Source organism: Salvelinus alpinus, chromosome 32 (genome assembly GCF_045679555.1).
Source record: "Salvelinus alpinus chromosome 32, SLU_Salpinus.1, whole genome shotgun sequence".
Classification (NCBI taxonomy): domain Eukaryota; kingdom Metazoa; phylum Chordata; class Actinopteri; order Salmoniformes; family Salmonidae; genus Salvelinus; species Salvelinus alpinus.
This window is the reverse complement of record NC_092117.1, coordinates 12,566,270-12,589,311: the sequence shown is the minus strand read 5'-3', so window position 1 is coordinate 12,589,311 and position 23,042 is coordinate 12,566,270. Positions and strand designations below refer to the sequence as shown.

The 23,042-nt window shown below is 43.4% G+C and overlaps 1 protein-coding gene across 1 annotated transcript in view; it reads left to right on the top strand.

Annotated features, from left to right (window-relative positions):
* Window positions 1–23,042, top strand: part of LOC139562170 (LIM domain-binding protein 3-like) — a 58,633-nt gene that overhangs the window by 13,289 nt on the left and 22,302 nt on the right. The window contains exons 2-5 of the mRNA XM_071379570.1: window positions 6,201–6,352; window positions 17,107–17,182; window positions 19,579–19,601; window positions 21,046–21,240. Of these exons, the coding sequence (XP_071235671.1) occupies window positions 6,201–6,352; window positions 17,107–17,182; window positions 19,579–19,601; window positions 21,046–21,240 (446 nt within the window). The remainder of the gene's footprint in view (window positions 1–6,200; window positions 6,353–17,106; window positions 17,183–19,578; window positions 19,602–21,045; window positions 21,241–23,042) is intronic.

The following is a 23,042-nucleotide window of genomic DNA, read 5'->3' as shown; positions in this document are numbered from 1 at the left end:
GTGAAGTCACTCGCCTTGCCTTTTCCCAGGGATGGAGGAAGAAATCATAGGCCTCTGGCTGGCTACTCTGGTGGCTACTCTGACAAACTGAGATCAATCTGGTCTTGAATTCAAACAAACAATAGCCCAGGCCAATGAAGCTACACACAGATCGTACAATATTAGGAGGCTATATATATATCAGTTGAAGTCGGAAGTTTACATACACTTAGGTTGGAGTCATTAAAACTCGTTTTTCAACCACCACACATTTCTTGTTAACAAACTATAGTTTTGGCATGTCGGTTAGGACATCTACTTTGTGCATGACACAAGTAATTTTTCCAACAATTGTTTACAGACAGATTAATTAAATTATAATTCACTGTATCACAATTACAGCGGGTCAGAAGTTTACATACACCAAGGTGACTGTGCCCTTAAACAGCTTGGAAAATTCCAGAAAATTATGGCATGGCTTTAGAAGCTTCTGATAGGCTAATTGACATCATTTGAGTCAATTGGAGGTGTACCTGTGGATGTTTTTCAAGGCCTACCTTCAAACTCAGGGCCTCTTTGCTTGACATCATGGGAAAATCAAAAGAAATCAGCCAAGACTTCAGAAAAAACATTGTAGAACTCCACAAGTCTGGTTCATCCTTGGGAGCAATTTCCAAGCGCCTGAAGGTACCATGTCCATCTGTACAAACAATAGTATGCAAGTATAAACACCATGGGACCATGCAGCCGTCATACCGCTCAGGAATGAGACGCGTTCTGTCTCCTAGAGATGAACGTACTTTGGTGGCCAAAAAGTGCAAATCAATCCCAGAACAACAGCAAAGGACCTTGTGAAGATGCTGGAGGAAACAGGTACAAAAGTATCTATATATACACAGTAAAACGAGTCCTATATCGATATAACCTGAAAGGCTGCTCGGCAAGGAAGAAGCCACTGCTCCAAAACCGCCAGACTACGGTTTGCAACTGCACATGGGGACAAAGATCGTACTTTTTGGAGAAATGTCCTCCAAATGGACAATGACCCCAAGCATTTTGTCGCACTGCTTTGCTTTATCTTGGCCAGGTCGCAGTTGTAAATGAGAACTTGTTCTCAACTGGCCTACCTGGTTAAATAAAGGTGAAATAAATAATAATAATAGCTATTTAAAATCATGTTAAACACCATCTCATCTCTGTACCCCACAGATACAATTATCTGTAAGGTCTCTCAGTCAAGCAGTGAATTTCAAACACAGATTTAACCACAAAGACCGGGGAGGTAGATGGGTCGAAAAAAAAGCAGACATTGAAAGTCCCTTTAAGCATAATGAAGTTACTAATTACACTTTGGATGGTGTATCAATACACTCAGTCACTACAAAGATTCAGGCCTCCTTCCTAACTCAGTAGCCGGAGAGGGAGGAAACCGCTCAGGGATTTCACTATGTGGCCAATGGTGACTTTAAAACAGTTAGAGTTTAATGGCTGTTATAGAATTTTTTTTAGGATGGATCAACAACATTGTAGTTGCCCTTAAATACTAACCTAAATGACAGCGTAAAGAGGAAGCCTGAACAGAAATAAAAAATATTGTGGAAAATAAATTGTTATCCCGAATACAAAGCGTTGTGTTTGGGGCAAATCTAACACAACACATCATTGAGTACCACTCTTCATATTTTCAAGCATGGTGGTGGCTGTATCATGTTATGGGTATTCTTGTCATCGATAAGGACTAGGAAGTTTTTTAGGATGAAAATAAACGGAATATAACTAAGCACAGGCATAATCCTAGAGGAAAACCTGGTTTAGTCTGCTTTCCAACAGACACTGGGAGGCAAATTCACCTTTCAGAAGGACAATAACCTAAAACACACAAGGTCAAATATACACTCGAGTTGCGTACCAAGACGACAACATTGAATGTTCCAGAGTGGCCTAGTTACAGTTTTGACTTAAATCGGCTTCAGAATATATGGCAAGACTTGAAAATGGCTGTCTAGCAATGATCAACAACCTACTTCAAAAAATATATAATGTGTAAATATTGTACAATCCAGGTGTGCAAAGCTCTTAGACATACCAAGAAAGACTCACGCTGCCAAAGGTGATTCTAACATGAATTGACCCCGGGGGTTGAATACTTATGTAATCAAGATATATTAGTGTTTTAATTTTTTATACATTTTTTACATATGTTAGAATTTTTCTTCCACTTTGACATTAGAGTATTTTGTGTAGATCGTTGACAGAAAAGGACAATTAAATACATTTTAATCCAACCTTGTAACACGACAATGTGAAAAGAAATCAAGGGTTGTGAATACTTTCTGAAGGCCCTGAGATGTTTTCCAACACCGGTTAGTTCCAGTTCCCTGTTGGTGTGTGTTTAAATGAGCTCTTCACAGTGGTCTCACCAGCTAGTTGCAGGCTGTCTTGCACATGCCTAGTGATAACTGAGCTCCCCAGGGAGATACAGACAGGGACCCATTATTTTTTTCACTCAGAGAGAGATGGATAGGGATGGAGGGAGGGAAGGAGAGAGTGATGAGGAGAGGGAGAGCGGGGTGTGAGAAAGGGAGCGAGATAACGGGATAGAGAGGAGTAAGAAGAAGGGAATTAAAGAGGGGAAAAGGAGGGTGAGAGTGGAAGAGATGTGAAGGCAACAGACCGAGATGGCTGGTGGAGCTTGATACCAGCTTCAGACAGCCTTCTGCACCGCTGTGGGACAGTCTGTTTTTTACCGGAATGAGGTGTAGGCCAATGTTAATTAGTTTCATTCATAGAACTGTGAGGAGTAACAGGAAGAAGGGGGGAGGGGGGTGCTCCTCCTGAGGATACTCGTCTATGACTAAAAGTAAATAAATGCTACTGCTTTTCAAAACCACGGATTTGTTGTGCATCACTTCAGCTTGACTCACATGTGAGGGAATGGCTGCTTGGCTGGGTGGGTTGTCGGGATGGGGGGGTGCTTGTTTCCCGAAATGCACAGCTGAAAACCCTCCCTGGATGTAACTGATTAGTGGAGAAATTTCAACAACACACTCAAACGGGTCTGCAACAGTGTGTGATCACTCAATTGTTTGTATTTTTGGTAAACAGCTGAGGGATGGGGCGGGAGAAATGTAACCACTCGAACTCAGAGACAGTTATGAGAGATTCTTAAAAACTTCTATGGCTATATATCATTAATTTAACAGTCCATAAATGGTTGTAGCAATCACAGATACTAAACCACTTAATGCTAAAGTTTACTTTGATTTTGAAATCTTATTTGCACTTCTCTGAAGTCCATGCCCATTCACTTCTCTATTTTCTGTGCTCATTTGCACTTCTATCTTCTCTGTGAAGTCAGTGCCCATTCATCTTGGCTTCTGAGTGGCGCAGCGGTCTAAGGCACTGCATCTCAGTGGTGTCACTACATTCCCTGGTTCGAATCCAGGCTGAATCACATCCGGCCGTGATTGGGAGTCCCATAGGGCGGTGCACAATTGGCCCAGCGTCGTCCGGGTTTGGCCGGGGTAGTCCGTCATTATAAATAAGATTTGTTCTTAACTGACTTGCCTAGTTAAATAAAGGTTCAATAAAATAAATCAATAAAAATCTAATTCTAATGATCACTTAGGCCTAAATTAATGAAGTGTGTCTCTGTCTACATCCAACTCATTCTCTTCACTCTGATGAAAGTGCATGCAGACCCTATTGTTGCAATGCTATTCCATGTTCTTTTAACAGTAATAATGAATAAGCCACCCTGACTTTCACTTTCCACTCAAGGGATTTAGTCAGTTAGATTTTTCTATGCTTTATGAGGGCTCTCTCACGTCTCTCGCTCTTTCTTTGGAAATTATTGCGGGAATATGAAAAGTGAGTAAGTAAGAAATGTCAGGCAGTTTGAACAGGAAGCAGCCAATTACTGTGTACTACTCCTGGGAGTAAAAGATGGGGATAAAGACCATGAGATTAGGTGAGGTAAGGGTTTTTATCAGGAGGGATATTTTGGGGTGAGGGTGGTTTTATAAATGAGGGCAGATGGTGTCAAAACTGGAGGGTTAAAGGGTTAAAATAAAAAATAAAAAACCCTGCCTCTGATAAACCAGCTAATGAGTGGCCTGGAAGCCTCCCCATCCGTTCTCCCCTAGTTTCATCATTAAATGGTGGAAATTACAGATAGTTTCCAGTGTACCAATAATCCTGGGCACTTAATTAGATGTTTCCTGATTAGCTTTATCGGAGGCATGAATCGCCTCACGCACATTGGTGACTACGGTAACGCTTTATTTAGATAGTCTGTAGAGCATCTACAGATGGAGTATCATTAACATTTCAACTAACTATACTACATAACCAAAAGTATGTGGATACCTGCTCGTAGAACATCTCATTCCAAAATCATGGGCATTAATATGGAGTTAGTCCCCGCTTTGCTGCTATAACAGTCTCCACTCTTCTGGGAAGGCTTTCCACTAGATGTTGGAACATTGCTGCGGGGGCAGATTCGTCTGTCGGACTGCCAGATGGTGAAGCGTGATTCATCACTCCAGAGAACGCGTTCCCACTGCTCCAGAGTCCAATGGCGGTGAGCCTTACACCACTCCAGCCGAGCGCATGGTGATCTTAGGCTTGTGTGCGGCTGCTTGGCCACGGAAACCCATTTCATGAAGCTCCCGACAAACAATTATTGTGCTGACGTTGCTTCCAGAGGCAGTTTGGAACTTGTGTGGCCTACCACTTTGCGGCTGAGCCGTTGTTGCTGTGGCTGGGTGGTAGTCTAGCGGTTAAGAGGTTGGGCCAGTAAACAAAAGGTTGCTGGTTCAAATCCTGAAGCTGACTAGATGAAATCTGCCTATGTGCCCTTGAGCAAGGTACTTAACCCTAATTGCTCTGGATAAGAGCATCTGCTAAATGATTAAAATTAGTTTTTTTTAAATGCTCAGAGACGTTTCCAATTCCCAATAACATCACTTACAGTTGACCGGGTCTAGCAGGGCAGAAATTTGATGAACTGACTTGTTGGAAAGGTGGCATCCTATGACGATGCCACGTTGAAAATCACTGAGCTCTTCAGTAAGGCCATTCGACTGCCAATGTTTGTCTATGGAGATTGCATGGCTGTGTGCTTTTATACACCTGTCAGCAACGGGTGTGGCTGAAATAGCCGAGTCCACTAATTTCAAGGTATGTCCACATACTTTTGTATATATAGTGTATCTACTAACCCGAACCTTAACCCTTATCCTAACCCTAAATGTAACCCTTATTCTAAACCTAACCTTAGCAAGCAGTTGCTTATCAACAGATAGTTTGGTGATAGTATGACCATCTATTGAGCATCTACAGATGGACTTTCTGGACTATCCAAATAAAGTGTGACCGTGATTACTGATGAACTGATCGTCCAAGTTCAGTCTTCTACATCCATATTGAGATAATGTAATAATCACAGAATGTTCCGCATGTTAGGTTATGTAGTCAGCTGTCAAGGATTAGACATGGAGGCCTGCCTGTACACTTGTGTCCTCCTATTGTGTCCAGTGTAAACAGGTTGTCGGGCTCCACCTGGCTGTGATTGGGAGGAGGCTTTGCACCTCTGAGAGACTTAAGCCGAGCCCTACGTGACGGCAGCTCACTCATAACACCATTGATCGATTCCATTCCCATTTCATTGACCTAAGATATTTACTTCTCTGCTGTGATTAAGTGATAGTAAATAAGGCATACTTTTATGACTGTTGAATACCAACTATCAATCACTTACATCATGTATTTTCAGGTAGAGAAAGTCCTGCAATGCAACGGATTTTATCCCTCTCGTGCGTTCTCTCTCATTCAACGAGCTCTTAGTGTCTGCTCCACACAGACCGAAACCGTGCAAGTAAGCGGGCGGACAATGGATTATGGTCATTGTAGTTAATCACCACATTTTCTGCACTAAACTATGTAGAATATTGGCCTGTTGGAAACTACAACTCCCTACTAAACTTCAAAGTTCGGGGTTGATCTAATTTCTCTCTATAGAAACTGACCATCAAGCTCACAGAAAAAATCTGAACAAAATGTTATTATAATAATTGAACCGATATCTGTCAATTAGCTGTTTTTTTGTATTTTATTTTTTATGTTTAGACATTTTGGTTAATCGCTTAGCACTAGTGTCCATTGACAAAGCACATTATGATTGCGGTTGACCTATGTGTGTGTGTGCTGACCGTCCACAGATCACCCCAGGGAGTAAGGCACAGCAGGGCAACCTGATCCAGGGTGACATCATCATGGCCATCGACGGGGTCAGCACTGAAGGCATGACCCACCTGGAGGCCCAGAACAAGATCAAGTCTGCCAGCTTCAACCTGGCCCTCACCATGCAGAAGTACGTTACACACACACACACACACACACACACACACACACACACACACACACACACACACACACACACACACACACACACACACATACTCCTCTTCTCTCTGAGGGCCAACTCTTATAGTGGCATAATTGATGATCAGACAGATATTAGGTGTCATTTTAAACACGCACAGGGAGACAGAGTGGGCTGCCTCAAATCTTTTAGAGGTAGAGATGTGGCCTTTCTGTCATCTGAGGATTGAGGAGAGAGGGAATGTATGGAGGGAGGGAATATAAATAATTATATAATAAATTACCTGTTGTCCTGGCTAAAACTAGAGAACCAAAGATGGCTTTGGTATACTTTTGTCATGGGATAAACATTAATACGATATCACTTTTTTTCCTCTGACACAGTGTGTTCCCCATAGAAATAACCAGAACTCAGTAAATTTTTTAAAATCAATGGTACTATAGGAAAAAGCTAATCAGTGTAACAATATTATTAGCATGCAGCATCGGTTTTTGGACCATGCTTGAATTGATTAGTTTGGAACAAATGCTTGTGTACAGACCCATATCTCACAGCCAAACCTAAGTATTTTACCCATCTACCAATAGATGCCCTTCTTTTTATTATATATATATTTTTTTTTTTTCTCCCCTTTTCTCCCCAATTTTCGTGGTATCCAATCGCTAGTAATTACTATCTTGTCTCATCGCTACAACTCCCGTACGGGCTCGGGAGAGACGAAGGTCGAATGCGTCCTCCGAAGCACAACCCAACTGCTTCTTAACACAGCGCGCCTCCAACCCGGAAGCCAGCCGCACCAATGTGTCGGAGGAAACACCGTGCACCCGCCCCCCTCGGTTAGTGCGCACTGCGCCCGGCCCGCCACAGGAGTCGCTGGAGCGCGATGAGACAAGGATATCCCTACCGGCCAAACCCTCCCTAACCAGGACGACGCTATGCCAATTGTGCGTCGCCCCACGGACCTCCCGGTCGCGGCCGGCTGCGACAGAGCCTGGGCGCGAACCCAGAGACTCTGGTGGCGCAGCTAGCACTGCGATGCAGTGCTCTAGACCACTGCGCCACCCGGGAGGCCTATAGATGCCCTTCTTTGCGAGGCATTGGAAAACCTCCCTGGTCTTTGTGGTTGAATATATGTTTGAAATTCACTGCTCAACTCAACCTTACAATTATCTGCATGTGTGGAGTACAGAGATGAAGTAGTCATTCAAAAATCATGTTAAACACTTATTGCATACAGGGTGAGTCCATGCAATTTATTATGTGACTTGTTGAGATCTTTAGGCTTGCCATAACAAAGGAGTTGACTGAGGACATTTCAGCTTTTCATTTTGAATGAATTTGTAAAATAATTCGAAAAACTTTATTCCACTTTGACATTATGTTGTATTGTGTGTAGGCCAATGACAATATATATATTTTTTTTACATTTTCAATTCAGGCTGTAACAACAAAATGTGAACAAGTCAAGGGGTGTCAATTATTTCTGAAGTCACTGTATGTGTTGTAGTTGTTTTCAGTTTAAACTGAAAACGTTTTTACCATCCTGAAAAATTCGTACCTTTTTGGGGAGTGGTGGCAATAATTTAGCAGAGAAGGCCCGTCGCTGCTTAATGAATAGACAGTTGAAGTCGGAAGTTTACATACACTTAAGTTGGAGTCATTAAAACTTGTTTTTCAACCACTCCACAAATGTCTTGTTAACAAACTATAGTTTTGGCAAGTCGGTTAGGACATCTACATTGTGCATGACACAAGTAATTTTTCCAACAATTGTTTACAGACAGATTATTTCATTTATAATTCACTGTATCACAATTCCAGCGGGTAAGAAGTTTACATACACTAAGTTGACTGTGCCTTTAAACAGCTTGGAAAATTCCAGAAAATGATGTCATAGCCTATCAGAAGCTTCTAAAGCCAATTGACATCATTTGAGTCAGTTGTAGGTGTACCTGTGTATGTATTTCAAGGCCTACCTTCAAACTTAGTGCCTCTTTGCTTGACATCCTGGGAAAATCAAAAGAAATCAGCCAAGAACTCAGAAAGACAATTTGTAGACCTCCACAAGTCTGGTTCATCCTTGGGAGCGATTTCCAAATGCCTGAAGGTACCACGTTCATCTGTACAAACATCCAGTCGCTCTGGATAAGAGCGTCTGCTAAATGACTTAAATGTAAATGTAAATGCAATAGTACGCAAGTATAAACACCATGGGACCACGCAGCTGTCATACCGCTTTGGAAGAAGTTCTGTCTCCTAGAGATGAACGTACTTTGGTGCGAAAAGTGCAAATCAATCCCAGAACAACAGCAAAGGACCTTGTGAAGATGCTGGAGGAAACCGGTACAAATGTATCTATATCCACAGTAAAACGAGTCCTATATCAACATAACCTGAAAGGCTGCTCAGCAAGGAAGAAGCCACTGCTCCAAAACCGCCAGACTACGGTTTGCAACTGCACATGTGGACAAAGATCGTACTTTTTGGAGAAATGTCCTCTGGTCTGATGAAACAAAAATAGAACTGTTTGGCCATAATGACCCTCGTTATGTTTGGAGGAAAAAGGGGGACGCTTGCAAGCCGAAGAACACTATCCCAACCGTGAAGCACGGGGGTGGCAGCATCATGTTGTGGGGTGCTTCGCTGCAGGAGGGACTGGTGCACTTCACAAAATAGATGGCATCATGAGGATGGAAACTGATGTGGGTATATTGAAGCAACATCTCAAGACATCAGTCAGCAAGTTAAAGCTTGGTCGCAAATGGGTCTTCCAAATGGACAATGACCCCAAGCATACTTCCAAAGTTGTGGCAAAATGGCTTAAGGACAACAAAGTCAAGGTATTGGAGTGGCCATCACAAAGCCCTGACCTCAATCCCATAGAAAATTTGTGGGCAGAACTGAAAAAGCTGTGTGAGCAAGGAGGCCTACAAACCTGACTCAGTTACACCAGCTCTGTCAGGAGGAATGGGCCAAAATTCACCCAACCTATTGTGGGAAGCTTGTGGAAGGCTACCCGAAACGTTTGACCCAAGTTAAACAATTTAAAGGCAATGCTACCAAATAGTAATTGAGCGAATGCAAACTTCTGACCCACTGGGAATGTGATGAAAGAAATAAAAGCTGAAATAAATAATTCTTTCTACTATTATTCTGACATTTCACATTCTTAAAATAAAGTGGTGATCCTAACTGACCTAAGACAGGTAATTTTTAATGGGATTAAATGTCAGGAATTGTGAAAAACTGAGTTTAAATGTATTTGGCTAAGGATTATGTAAACTTCCGACTTCAACTGAAGGTGAAACCATGCGTCCTTAATAGTGTCCCATGTCGTCTTTTCACTCATTTGAATCTGCTTTGCTGCGAGGCGTGACTACTGCTGATTCACCCCCTGCCGTTTAAACTACGGCAAACACAGTGGATGCCTTCAATTACTTACACATGCACACACACATGACTTCCACGGTTGCAGAGACCAGATAAAGTGCTAATGAAAAAAAGCACCGCAATATAGCTGTAGTGCATGTGTGATATGAATGCTTCCTATATCAAACAATCAGCCAATTACATCCTAATGATAGACTGCTGAATGTCTAGGGTGAGATGTTAGCACTGGCGGACTTGTCATTAGGCAGAAGAGACAATTGCCTCGGGCCTCACATCATCAAGGGGATAGAGGTGCCGCCAGGCTGTGCTCGAGGCATTATACATAAAAAATCCCCATCAAAATCTGTTTAAGATAGAGATATCTGCACGGGCTGCGTCTCAATCCACCGCATCCGCCGATATCGGCCTTCTGCATCTGCGGTGGAAGGTGGCAGAGCTACAGAGGTGTTTGTCAGACCAGGAGACATCTCAAAAATCGGTCTTCTCACTAAAACGTCTGTAGCGTCCGAACGCTAAGAAGCCGGTACCGAGCTGAAATATTTCTAGAAGTGAATAGCGCATTTCCATGTTCAAGGTATACAGGTAATTCCACGGTAAAATAAGCTTTCTTATATCACTCAGATATAGGACTGATACTTCAAAACATACTTCCTTTTGATAAACATCTTGACTATCTGTTATTCATTGGGTTTCTTTGGGCTAATAGCAGTAAGGCCAAATTCAATGTTTCAACATAATTTTTTAAAATATTAGTTTTTATACATACAGGGGTCCTACAATTCTAAATCAAATAGCTAAATTATCCTTGGTATGACCATCTTAAAACAATTCCCAATGCTAGCTTAGTCTCCCAGCGGCAAGATTTTGATTGGATGCTACATTTCAAGAACCTTCCTACCACATGCCCGTTGGTGCTACGTGTTATGTGTGTCACTGTTTTCAGACAGGGAATGACACATTTTGCAGAGAGTTGTTCCGTATGCTAGTTTGCACCATTGCAGAAAATGGACGAAAACCTTAATTGTGTGCTCTATACACAATCGACATACATCAACATATTTTGATGGGGTTTTAATCTGCGATTTCCCGGCCATCCTCACCATAGACTGTAAAAAGAATCGTCACGCACTGTTGCACCTATGAAACTAATCTAGTGAGCACTATTGGTGCTCCGCCCAAGGCATTTGATTGGTTTGACGTGTAGTGAAGTGTCACTGATTTACACTGGGACCCACCCATTCTTTAGCTATTTTTCTGCCATGAACTAGGCAAGCCTAGTTCTCGACATGGCTAGCTTCGTAGGAACCCAGCCTCGGGCCCTTAGACTCTAGGGGGATACAATATGCATTTCTGTAGTGAAAAGACCGGTGCTGCTGATAATACTGCCATTTTCATCGAGGCAGAGGACATATAGGCCATGTATCTGATGTTGTCTGGCCAAAAAGAGTATGGCATGTCATACCTTTTTATTTTTTGTCTAGACAGCATCAGATACATGGGCTTCGTATAGTAAGACAGAGGGGCGCTGTTTCGCTGCCTCGGAAGCTTTCGCGGTTGAGGTAGTTTCATCCACTTGCGAATTGAACGAAAGTTGGCGGGAATACACGTGCACTAATCGGATGCTGGAATTATTTTGGATAAACGTGTGAAGGTAGTGATTTGTTTGACAATCAGATGAAAACATCATGAGTGGTTGTGTTCATGGCATATTTACAGTTAAATTACGTCTCCACTATAAAAAAACATTTTAAAAATCACAATGGAGTGGCGGGGAGGGTAGGGTTGGCACTCTCTGATTAATCATTATTGATGGGCCAGTTCCTCTAACTCTAGCACCTTTTTCACTTTCCATCACTTTATTATCATTTGAATAACTTCCCTCACTCTGACAGACTAATCAAAATGGATTCTATAAGGCAACAGCCTTCGTCACTGCAGTGAATGGGTCGCTGAAATGAAGACTATGGTGGGGTCCAGGATGACATTTCCTTTCAACCTACCATCTCATAACTGTTTATTTTTATTTTGAACTCTGGTATTGATTGTGGACCTGTTTGTTGTGTTTGAGGGCTCTCTAAATCTGCTGGCAGTGTTGTTGTTACATAAACCTCTGAAGGCTAAATCCCTTAATGCACCCCTACATAAAACCAGATAGTGTCTGTCCTTTAGAGATCCTATTAAATTACATGTTATTCTTATTCCTAATCCGATTGGCCTGTCCTTTGTCAGAGGGGGGCAGTGAAAAGGTCAAGGCACTTTACTTTCTCTGTTTCATCTCCAAGTCAATTAGCAAAGTGACAGGCTATGGTATTTATCATGACAGATGGGTATTACATTGGACACTCTCCCTCTTACCGGACTGTAACCCTTAGGGAGACGTTTGCGTAGCCTAACTATCTCGTGGCTCTTTGGTAGCTGTTTGTACTGCTTTTACACTGTCTTTTAACTGGTTGAACAACTAACTCACTCAGGTCAGGGGTTAAAGCATGCTACGTCTCAGTTTTTAATCTCCACTGACTCTACCTCTACTTTATTTTGGGAGATTTGTGTTTGTTCACCTCAGACCAGAGGTACCTGATAGTTTGTTTTCCATTTGGACACTCAGAGGAGCCACAAATGGCCTGCACTCTGCTTTGGAACTTGACATTTTACTTAAGTCACTCCCAGCCATCTCTGTACTGTGGCAGATGTCAAGAGTCTGAGTCGGGCTGCTCTCCGTAACAGTGTTTTAAACTCGGCGCCAATTCGGTTTGTCTCATTACAAATGTCAAAGGAATGTGGTGATTCCTTGTTTTGATGGGTTGATTGCATCGCTCCTGTGAATACATGTACAGTACATCTCTCCTGTGAATACATGTACAGTACATCTCTCCTGTGAATACATGCACAGTACATCTCCTGTGAATACATGTACAGTACATCTCTCCTGTGAATACATGTACAGTACATCTCTCCTGTGAATACATGCACAGTACATCTCTCTGTGAATACATGTACAGTACATCTCTCCTGTGAATACATGCACAGTACATCTCTCCTGTGAATACATGCACAGTACATCTCTCCTGTGAATACATGCACAGTACATCTCTCCTGTGAATACATGCACAGTACATCTCTCCTTTGAATACATGCACAGTACATCTCTCCTGTGAATACATGTACAGTACATCTCTCCTGTGAATACATGTACATTACATCTCTCCTGTGAATACATGTACAGTACATCTCTCCTGTGAATACATGTACAGTACATCTCTCCTGTGAATACATGTACATTACATCTCTCCTGTGAATACATGTACAGTACATCTCTCCTGTGAATACATGTACAGTACATCTTTAAGAGGAGGTTGTTTCCATTTCAGGGGGGGCGGGTGAGTAGGGTCCTAGGTGTCCCTCCAACCTCCTCACATTTGCACCTGCTCCTCAACTTCAACCCCACCCCCCCATACTCCGCCCACGCCGGCTTGCACAGCTGAGACCCACCACAACCACCCCAAGCTCCCTCCCCTCATCTCCTGTGGTTCAACAGGCTGCTTTTCATCATCCGTCGGATTGTTGTAAAACGGGGAGGAAAGGCTGGCATAGGCTGGATCGATGAAGTGCTTGTCCTCCCCCTGGTTGATTGATTCAAGGAGGCACTTTGCCGTGCCTTTCCAGAGCTTGTCATCGTCTCTCCTCTTCCTCAATTTTTCTTCTCTGTTTTTCCAAGAAACACTTTTCCTCTTGTTTTTAGTTTTTCTTTTGCTGAAAAAAAACAACTGTCAGAGAGAGCTTGTTTTTAAAAAATGGGTTGAAAACAAACTCTCACCACCAGACAGAGAAGAATCCCGCTTGGATAAGAGGAGGGTGTTGTGGATGGATCTGACCTCTGCTTGTATAATGTGTGGAGATGTGAGAGCAGTGCAAAAACAGGGGAGGCATGCCAGGTTCACTGTGTCTACCACCATATGGAAGGAACCTGCACCAGATAGTCCTTTAATCCTCAAATGATGGGTTCCTCAAAACGACTTTAATCTTCTCATACTGCTGTGTGCAATTCCAATAAATCTACTCCCGAAATCAATCAAGAGAGGTTTACCTGCGGTTCAGTCGGTCGTAGAAAAAGGAGCTTAAAAAGGAGCCGCTTCACCCCCTCTGCTCGGTTTGCGTACTGTGGGAGATTAGCAGTGGGGTGGTCAACCCCCTGTCTTTAACATTCTTCAGGTCAGCGGGTCACTGCTATTCCACAGTGCCTTGCGGTCCAGTGCTGCCATGTGTTGAGGTGATGGTGTGTGAGACTGAAGTAATGCCTTAAGGAAGGTCACTCGTAACGACGTCAACCAAATAAACAATGTGTCAATATTTCTATATGGGCTATTGGGGCTTTTATTTCCAACACCACAAGAACAGCGTATTAGTGTGCATAAGACTAAGCGCTATAAAGACGAGTGAAGACAGTCAAGAGTTGATGAGCAATGCAGGTAGTCAACACATGAAGCATCAATTATAAATGTGCATTTTGTCAGTGTTTTTTCACCCCTTATATTCTTAAGCCATTCTAATCCAATGCCAAAACCTTTGGTAAATTGGAACTTTTGGTAAGAACACTCAGTCGTCAGGTCATTGAATCCTTTTCTTTGTGCTCAATTTATGACAAACAAAAAATACATGGTTTGCCAGAGTCATTTGGGCCTTTTGTGTAGCAGGCCGACAGAGGGCAAAAGGCCAGAGAATTCTTTCAAAAAACGGCATTGAATTCTGCCTACCTGCAGTGCCCTACGATGCAAATGGATTACGTCAGTGTCATTTTTTTCTGCAGCTCAGAGAACATTATTTAGCATTCATGGAATTTCTCACCAGCTACTTTAATTTAACACAGTTAAAGGCTACTTCGGTTTGTCCATATATATTTATAATTATTTTTTTATTTAACCTTTATTTAACTACGCAAGTCAGTTAAGAACAAATTCTTATTTACAATGACGGCCTACCCCAGCCAAACCCAGACGAAGCTGGGCCAATTGTGCGCCGCCCTATGGGACTCCCAATCAGGTCCGGTTGTGATACAGCCTGGATTCGAACCAGGATGTCTATAGTGAAGCCTCTAGCACTGAGGTGCAGTGCCTTAGACCGCTGCGCCACTGATTCTACCTTTAGAAGCCAGACATGTCTATCTTTATACACTGAACAGAAATAAATGCAACATGTAAGGTATTGGTCACATGTTTCATGAGCTGAAATAAAAGATCCCAGAAATGTTCCATGTGCAATTTTTTGGGTTTACATCTGTTAGTGAGCATTTCTTTGCCAAGATATTCCATCCACCTGACAGGTGTGGCATATCAAGAAGCTGATTAAACAGCATGATCATTACACAGGTGCACCTTGTGCTGGTGGAAAAAAATAAGGCACATTTTAAATGTGCAGTTTTGTCACATAACACAATGAAACAGATGTCTCAAGTTTTGAGGAAGCGTGCAATTGGCATGCTGACTGCAGGAATTTCCACCAGAGCTGTTGGCAGAACATGTAATGTTCATTTCTCTACCATAAGCCACCTCCAACATCGTTTTAGAGGATTTGGCAGTACGTCCAACCGGCCTCACAGCTGCAGACCACGTGTATGACGTTGTGTGGGTGAGCGGTTTGCTGATGTCAATGTTGTGAACAGAGTGACACCTGGTGGCGGTGGGGTTATGGTATGGGCAGGCATAAGCTACGGACAACGAACACAATTGCATTTTATCGATGGCAATTTCAATGCACAAAAATACCGTGGCGAGATCCTGAGGCCCATTGTGAAACCCATTTTACCTGTGACCAACAGATACATATCTGTATTCCCAGTCATGTGAAATCCATAGATGAGGGTTGCATGTTGTATTTATATTTCTGTTCAGTATAAATAACCACTATTTGGATAACCACTGTACGCCGCAGAAGAACACAATGCAGACATTTAACAGCCGTCTACAATGAAGACTTAAAACATTGGACACTTACAATATGCACCACTTAACTCATTTAGTTGAAGTTATGAAACCTAGTCTTCAACTGTCATATAACACTGTAAGTTATGTGTCATCTGTATGCATTGTGCTGGAATGTCAATAAGAAAATAAATGAATGTGTCCTTCAAGATGCATTAGGGGCCTGATAAGTGCAGAAGGCAAGCACTCCCAAGTCTTGACTCACTCAAAACATAAAGTACCCATGTACTGTTTACTTTCCATTTCACTTGTGTATCTGAACTTGACCAACAGTGTTAAAACCGAACGTTCTGAACCCATGAGCCTGAGCATACTCTTATACCACCTCTATAGATCTAGGTCAGGGTCTGCAACGAGTACGGTACGCTCCAAAAGGGGTTTTCGGCTGTCCACATAGGAGAACCCTTTTTGGTTCCAAGTCGAACCACTTTTGGTTCAAGGCTGGGTTGAAGATGGGAAGGGGAAGACAATGAAGTAATTCCATTCGGAAGTGTTAGAAAATAAACAAATTCATGGAACCAACTCCATTGATATCCTTCTAGCGCTCTTGCTAATTAGCAATGCTGGTCCCATGAATTGCAAAGAGTTATGGAATATTCTATTCCTCTTGTCTTAACCTAAATATTTTGAACCTAGGTTCAATGTAGAACCCTTTTGAGTATCATGTACAGTACTCTCTGTGGAATGGATTCTACATGGAACCCAAAATGGTTCTACCTGGAACCAAAAGGGTTCTACCTGAAACCAAAAAGGGTTCTCCTATGGGGACAGCCGAAGAACCCTTTTAGGTTCTAGACAACCTTTTTTTCTAAGAGTGTAGACAAACAACATGGGGGATCAATCTCTGAAGTATTCTGTAAACATTCACATTATTCTCTGACTTAGACCCCACCTCATTGTTGGTTCAAGTAAACATTGGCTGTGCGAACAATATGGTGGATTGACTCTTGCACTTGCTGAGCTTGGAGAATATACCTTTTCTCATCTAAGATTGTATGGAATTTACTTTATTCTGGCTCTGGAATCTATGTTATGTCCTTGTTGATATGGCTCACCACCACTTATGATAAGGAGGGTACACCGTTTGTATCTGAGTGGTCTGTGAAGTTTTCAGGTTGAGCCTAGCTCTCTGTGGGCCTGTCTCTGTGACCTTTGACCTTTTTGCTCCTTGTGTCCAAGTAGTAATGGGCTTGTTGGACACTGGTCTTTCTCCGGTAGACTTTTCCTCTCTCGATCTCTCTCATAAACCATGAAAAAGCTTTCAGTGCAGAACACCTTTCTGACAGCCACTTTCTGACAGCCACAAGTAGTAGAATTCCAAGTCACACTCTAATAACTGTAATATTTCGAATGTATCTGTTTTTTGTTTTGCAACAGGTCAAAGCGTCCATTTCCACTTTCCACATCCACCCAAAGAATGGATTCTCCCATGCAACAGATCCCTCACCAGAAGGTAAGCATGACCGCAGCCAGCAACACTCTGTTCAGTCTCACTCTCCCAACGTATTCAGCACACCGAATGCTACGTTTTCATGCTTCCCTAGTTGTAGAATTTGTTGCCCGCACTTATAAATAAAAGATACACACACACACACACACACACTCTTCAGTCACACTCATATGGGATGGAAGTGGTTTGAGGACTTTCAGTGAAACCACTGCCTCCTTCCAGATCAGAAGCGTCAGAGTACGGAGCTCCAGGAGGCTCCATGCAAAGTTCCTCCATTAGGGGTGTAAGGAGCCATAGAGTCAGCACAGCACATCCAGCTCTGAGGTCTGTAAGAACAGCCCTGGGCCGTGCTGGGCTGATCCACTCAGAATTTCACACACTGTGTGGAGCCGTGTGCTCATGCACTGTCTATGTTAAGTCTCTCACTGCCCTCTACTGGTGATACTGGGGACAATGCAGCACCCACCCTGCCTTCCAAGTTTAAGTTCAAACAACTATATTTTTGAGTTTCATAGAGTACCTTTTGCGTTGTTCTCTCTGACCACGCCTCTATCTGTCTTCCCCCTTATCCACCTCGCCCACGTCTCTTCCCTCCCGAAGGCTCAAACTACCAAAATAAATGGCGGCCTCTCGGCCTGCAATTCCTCCTCCGTGTCACTAGAGGCGTCTGGCGAGAAAAACTCCTACTCGGGGTCGCCCACCAAGAGGCAAACTCCAAGCCCTGGGGGCAAGACGACCCCCACAAAGAAGGCACAGTATAACACTCCTATTGGGCTGTACTCAGCTGAGACCCTGCAAGAGATGGCTCAGCTCCAGGAGAGCCACAGAGGAAAGGGCTCTGCAGCAGGCCTCTCAGTGGGGTATGTAACCAAGTGGAACAGGCGGTAGTAACAGCAGCACCAGCCGGGGGTGGCCAGGCCTGGTGAACCCCATAGTGAAGAGGAGGGAGTGGGGTAGAAGCTCCGGGTGGAAGTTGCCTATAGGCTCAGGTGTAGGATTAGCCAGCCCTCTCCAAAGCCTAACCTTAAACATTCAGAGAGAACCCCCCCCCCCCTCAAAACTTACCATAGATCAGTGTCTATGGCCAACTTCACCCTACTCCAAGGGGCTTCACCCTACTCCACCCAGTCCCTGCTGCTCTGCTGACCGGCCCTCGTGGGGCAGAAGGATAGAAAGCCTCAGAACATTCAGATTTAGCTGTGTATTCTTATCCCGAGCTGGGCTCTAGACAGCCTGGTGACCCTAATGGGTTCTAGTGATTTAGGTTCCCCCAGAGGGGAATGTGCAGGGCAGGCAGCACAGTCCCTGTAAAGGCCCCTAGCTCAGGCTGTGGCCCTTCTCCAGGTAATACGAAGAGCCGCCGGGAGATTAGGTGTCCCCTCTGCCAAAATATGAACATGTGACGTCCCAGGCAAGCCTTCCAGTGCTTGTGTATATGAAGAGCTAACTATTGCTTTAAACCTAACCATTGCTTTAAACGTGGCCAGGATGGACGAAGTGACTGCACAGTGAAATGGAGATTTTAGTATGTGTCTGATGTGTCAGTTAAGCGCTAATAGCAGAACTTCTTTAATGGGAGAAAGTTGAATCGCTAAATGCAGTGTTTGCTATATCAGTCTTTGTGATGAACACAGTGGACTAGCATTCCCCTAGTGTTATCTAAAACAGAAAGCAGTCGCGTGACCTAATTAAAAGACCTCACACACATCTGAGGCATGGGGTTCCCACAATAATTGCGGAGTGCTATAAGACACCGTGACGATGGTTCAGGGCCAGCACCTGTTCTTGTCATCTCTTTAAAAGGCCATGGAATGGCTGAGGTTCAGGTTCCTCTCTGCTCCGCTCTGCTCCCATCTCTAAACATACAGAACCCCAATATATCTGCCTCTGTCTCATCTGACCCTCTCTCGTCACCTCTCTCCCTTTATTTATTTCTTTATCTCGCTTTCTACCCTCATCTACAAAACATACGTACAAAGTTATCTCTCTCTTGTCTGTTGCATTCTCTCTCCCACGTTCTTTATCACTTCATACCACTGCTCGGACGTAAAAATAGTATTTTAGCTCCATGTTATAGATTTAAAGAGCCTGCAATGCCATGGCTGCATGTCAGGGATGGACAAGCCTCAGTAATGATCAGAATCAAGAATGAATGGCAACAAAGGTCAAAACATATTTTTCACTGATGGCTTTCATTGTTGCATTGTGTGATTCTCAGTATTCACCTTCACCGTCTTCTATCTATCTTTTCTCCTTTCCTATTCTCTTATCTCTGACGTACCTTGCGACTTGCCTTTCACGCCAAATAAGCGACCTCGACGGAGGCGGGTGGTGGAGTGTAATTGCGTTGTTAATCACTGTCTCTTTCTCTCTCTCTCTCTCCTCTGCCGCCGCCTCAGGTTATTTCCAACACTCCTGCCAAGTTAGTACCCTACCCTGCATGTGGCGTAGCAGCGTTCGCCCCCAAAACGATTCCGTGGTTCAGCTGCATGGTGTAGTGTGTCATGTTAATGTTATTGTGTCAGTCTCTTTGGTGTGAAGTGGATGTGCATTGTCTTGGCTTGTTGTGTAGTGATTATGCCTTTTGAGACAGATGAGCAGTTCTAGGATTGGTAATGATAATGCTAGTTTTGGTTTGGTCTGTAATGGTTGTCAAAGTCCCAGAGAAAAAGGAGCGAACATCTAATAAATCTTAACCTGTCATAAAATAAATTTGCTTGTGATCATTAACTTGAAAACCCCTCGCAGACGAGATCCCTGTTCATTAATAGTGGTTTTGGGATATTTTGTATGAGAGAATAAAGGTCATTTTCTGACGTTATGCTAAATTCTCCCATGAGCCATCAGCCATGTACATACAATATGGCATTTAGGTGGAGAGTGTGGACGTGTGAAGTTATTGGACAGGTGGCTAATATGATGTAAAAAAAAAACTGTCATTTGCAGATCATTTTGAAACTGTGCATTGCTGGCGTTGATCAACTGTGTTTATTTGTGGGATTTGAATGGTTCAATAAGTTAGCCTTTATGTTTTTGTAACTTAGATGACAGTGCATGTTTATATTAACACATCCATTTGCTCTTTATCTTGATCAGTTTACTTGTGGGCCAGTTGTAGAACATCATGTGAGCCTGTAGGCTCCCACATACCTGGGAGGGCTGACCTGTATCTGGAGGGAAACCTGAGTGTGTGTGTGCAGATATGTAAGCTGTGCTGTGCCTGCTCTACTGGGGGATATACAGAGCATGTTTGCTGTGTAACATACAGCTCCTCGATGGCTCTTTATCCGCCTTTTCTCTTCAAAACCCCACACTGTTGTAGTAGCAGATCTCTATGGGGGGAATTCTGACCCGAGATAAGCACGAGTAAATGGAACTTAATTCCCTTTTTATGCACTTTTCTCTCTACGTGTATTCTGACTTTGAGGGGGGGGGGGGTCAGAGGTTGAATTAAATTAATTCAGAGCGCGCAACGTGGCCACACCTGCAGAGCACGTTACGTAGGTGAATAAGGTAAGGCTGTATACCAAGTACTGAGAAGTGCATAGAAAAGGCGTGAATTTCCCCAGTCTTAATTGTCCCCTTTTGTGCGTTAGCCAACTCCATTGTTGTGCCACCTGTTGTTGCGTGCCATACATGTTGATGTTCCGCATGGCATTATACACAACAGAGGAGTTGGCTAGAGCACAAACTGATCTGCTAACAGGCTATTACACTGTTTCACTTCACATCTCACACCATTTCTCCTTCCACTGCCACCCTCACTTTCTTTCACTTTTCACTTTTCCCTCTTTACTTCTTTTCCTCTTCACCCTAATCATCACTATCCTGCTAACTTCCTCCAACCCTCTACCGCTCCACGACAGCAACGAGTATGTGCCCAACTTCAACCCCATTGCGCTGAAGGACTCTGCCCTGTCCACCCACAAGCCCATCGAGGTGAAGGGTCCTGGGGGCAAGGCCACCATAATCCATGCCCAGTACAACACCCCCATTAGCATGTACTCCCAGGATGCCATCATGGACGCCATCGCTGGACAGTCCAAGGGCCACGAGGCCGGGTAAGACCCTCCCTTCCTTCCCTCACGTTCCTTCTCTTTCTACCTTTCCCTCAACCTGCATGACCTAAGTAGTACTCTTCCTTTCCTCTCCTTGGCTGTGCTGAACTAGCTTAGCACTGCAGTGTAGTGTAGCCTCGCTGTGCTGGAGAAGCTAAAGCCGCGGACTTACTTCATAAGGATGTCTTTTCAGGGCCTGATGATCTAGGATTGTTACCATCCTTTAAAATATTTCTACAGGACTGTATATCCGAAGTGTATTTTGTATGTGTCAAGAAGGAACATACAACTCGGATTGTTTCAAGTAGGTAGCAGTGAGATCTGTTTGTTTAAGGGTGGTGTGTGTGGTGTGTTACTATTTGTATTGCCTGGAGGGGTTTGGTTTGGTGCTCTAAGGCACAGATGTAGATTTGTATTTTTTTTTACAAAGGCATAGACGGTTTGGTTGTTTAGCAACAAAACCGACACGTGCGCAAATATGGGGCAAAACAGACAGGGTTGGCTTAGATTCTTGACATGTAAGCTACAGTTGAAGTCGGAAGTTTACAAACACTTAGGTTGGAGTCATTAAAACTCGTTTTTCAACCACTCCACACATTTCTTGTTAACAAAGTTTTGGCAAGTCGGTTAGGACATCTATTTTTTGCATGACACAAGTCATTTTTCCAACAATTGTTTACAGACAGATTATTTCACTTATAATTCACTGTATTACAATTCCAGTGGGTCAGAAGTTTACATACACTGAGTTGACTGTGCCTTTAAACAGCTTGGAAAATTCCATAAAATTATGTCATGGCTTTAGAAGCTTCTGATAGGCTAATTGACATCATTTGAGTTAATTGGAGATGTACCTGTGGATATATTTCAAGGCCTACCTTCAAACTCAGTGCCTCTTTGCTTGACATCATGGGAAAATTAAAAAATAATACATTGTAGACCTCCACAAGTCTGGTTCATCCATGGGAGCAATTTCCAAACGCCTGAAGGTACCATGTTCATCTGTACAAACAAGAGTACGCAAGTATAAACACCATGGGACCACGCAGCCGTCATACCGCTCAGGAAGGATTCTGAGACGCATTCTGTCTCCTAGAGATTAACGTACTTTGGTGCGAAAAGTGCAAATCAATCCCAGAACAACAGCAAAGGACCTTGTGAAGATGCTGGAGGAAACAGGTACAACATTATCTATATCCACAGTAAAACGAGTCCTATATCAACATAACCTGAAAGGCCACTCACTACGGTTTGCAACTGCACATGGAGACAAAGATCGTACTTTTTGGAGAAATGTCCTCTGGTCTGATGAAACAAAAATAGAACTGTTTGGCCATAATGACCATCGTTATGTTTGGAGGAAAAAGGGGGAGGCTTGCAAGCCGAAGAACACCATCCCAACCGTGAAGCACGGGGTGGCAGCATCATGTTGTGGGGGTGCTTTGCTGAGGAGGGACTGGTGCCCCTCACAAAATAGATGGCATCTTGAGGAAGGAAAATTGTGTATATTTTGAAGCAACATCTCAAGACATCAGTCAGGAAGTTAATGCTTGGTCGCAAATGGGTCTTCCAAATGGACAATGACCCCAAGCATACTTCCAAAGTTGTGGCAAAATGACTTAAGGACAACAAAGTCAAGGTATTGGAGTGGCCATCACAAAGCCCTGACCTCAATCCCATAGAAAATTTGCGGGCAGAACTGAAAAAGCGTGTGCGAGCAAGGAGGCCTACAAACCTGACTCCGTTACACCAGCTCTGTCAGGAGGAAGGGGCCAAAATTCACCTAACTTATTGTGGGAAGCTTG